The sequence below is a fragment of the Acanthaster planci genome, linkage group LG19, assembly GCF_054643075.1.
Source record: "Acanthaster planci isolate LZ-2023a linkage group LG19, COTS_SCS, whole genome shotgun sequence".
In the NCBI taxonomy this organism is placed as follows: Eukaryota; Metazoa; Echinodermata; class Asteroidea; order Valvatida; family Acanthasteridae; genus Acanthaster; species Acanthaster planci.
In genome coordinates, this window is record NC_141795.1 from 7,160,043 (window position 1) to 7,161,371 (window position 1,329).

Below are 1,329 nucleotides of genomic sequence, written 5' to 3' on the forward strand. Positions count from 1 at the left end.
TCTTCCTAATCGCCTTATCCCTTTTATCACGAGCACAATTTTTGTTATTTGACAATATGAAAAGCCGATGAAAATGACAAGGATAGATGAAACACGAGGTACAACCACATAACTCACCTTCTAATATTATTGTCGGCGAAGAACCCTACAATTTCGAGCAAAAGAATGATCTTTGGGATAACGTGCAACATTAGAATTTTTGCATGAAACCTAAAGATATGATTAATATGTGACATTCCATAAATCGGCAAAGCTGTTTTAGCAAAAGTTTGTAACGTCAAAAGAAATGATTTTTTACTATCACTTGCCAGATTTATAAAGTGGAACGCTTTTGGTGCATTATCTTTGTGATACACGCGCTGATATCGTAGAGATATCCGCCTCGTCCGGTCTTCCGTCAGACCTGCCAAACAGTTTCTTCAAGCCCTTTCGAAATTGCCTGTACTTCAAGCCGTACACGATCGGGTTGGCGCACGAGTTGCACACGACCAGGGCCAAGGAGACGATGTACAACGCCCCGTTGAGGTCGATCGGAACCCCGAGCAAAAACAGGCTGAAGATGGCGGTGTTGGGCGCCCAGCAGATGACGTACACCACGAAGACGACGACGAGGGTCTTGAACGTGTTGCGCCTGGCGCGGGTGAGCGAACCGTCAATGGTGTTGACGTCCACTGTGGAGCCGCGTTGGGATGAGGCGGATGCCGAAGGCGCCACCGCAGCAACGCGCCGAGCGCTCCGTTTGAGGGTGACGGCTATGTGAGTGTACGCCACGCACATCACTGTCACCGGCAGCAGAAAGTTCATCTGGAGGAGCATAAAGGCGCTTATGACGGGGGGCTCGGGAAGGGTGTAAGACTGGCAGGTCCCGTTGGACTCGGAGTAGTTGACCCAGACGAGGTTGAAACCAGACGATGCGAAGCCATACCCCCAGCAAGCCGCGATCAAGACCGCGGCCAGCCGCTGTCCGAAGTACGCCTGGTGCTTGAACGGGAACACGATAGCCACGTAGCGCTCCACAGTCAACGCCATCAGATTGGTCGTGGACGTAGCAAAAGATGACCACAGGAAGAAGCGAGTGACCCAAAGGTAGCACAGGAGCAGTCCAGCCAGCCCAGGCGGCATCCGATTCGGGAGATCGATGTTACTGACCAGTAAGAGAAGAAGAGACGCCACGAAATCCACGACAGCCTGGTTGAAGATGAACGCGTTAGTCAGCGTGTGCATGACAGGCACGCGCCAAATGACCACGCACACCAAACAGTTGCCCAGAATGCCGATAAGTCCGACCAGGGACTGGATCACCCGCAAATAAATCACCTCTTCGGACAT

The 1,329-nt window shown here is 51.6% G+C and overlaps 1 protein-coding gene across 1 annotated transcript; it reads right to left on the reverse strand.

The window, feature by feature from the left end:
• Window positions 1-339: 339 nt before the first annotated feature.
• On the reverse strand, window positions 340-1,329 carry LOC110977575 (somatostatin receptor type 5-like). The gene has a single exon (XM_087129966.1). It carries the CDS (start codon window positions 1,327-1,329, stop codon window positions 340-342), a length of 990 nt encoding a protein of 329 aa, XP_086986092.1.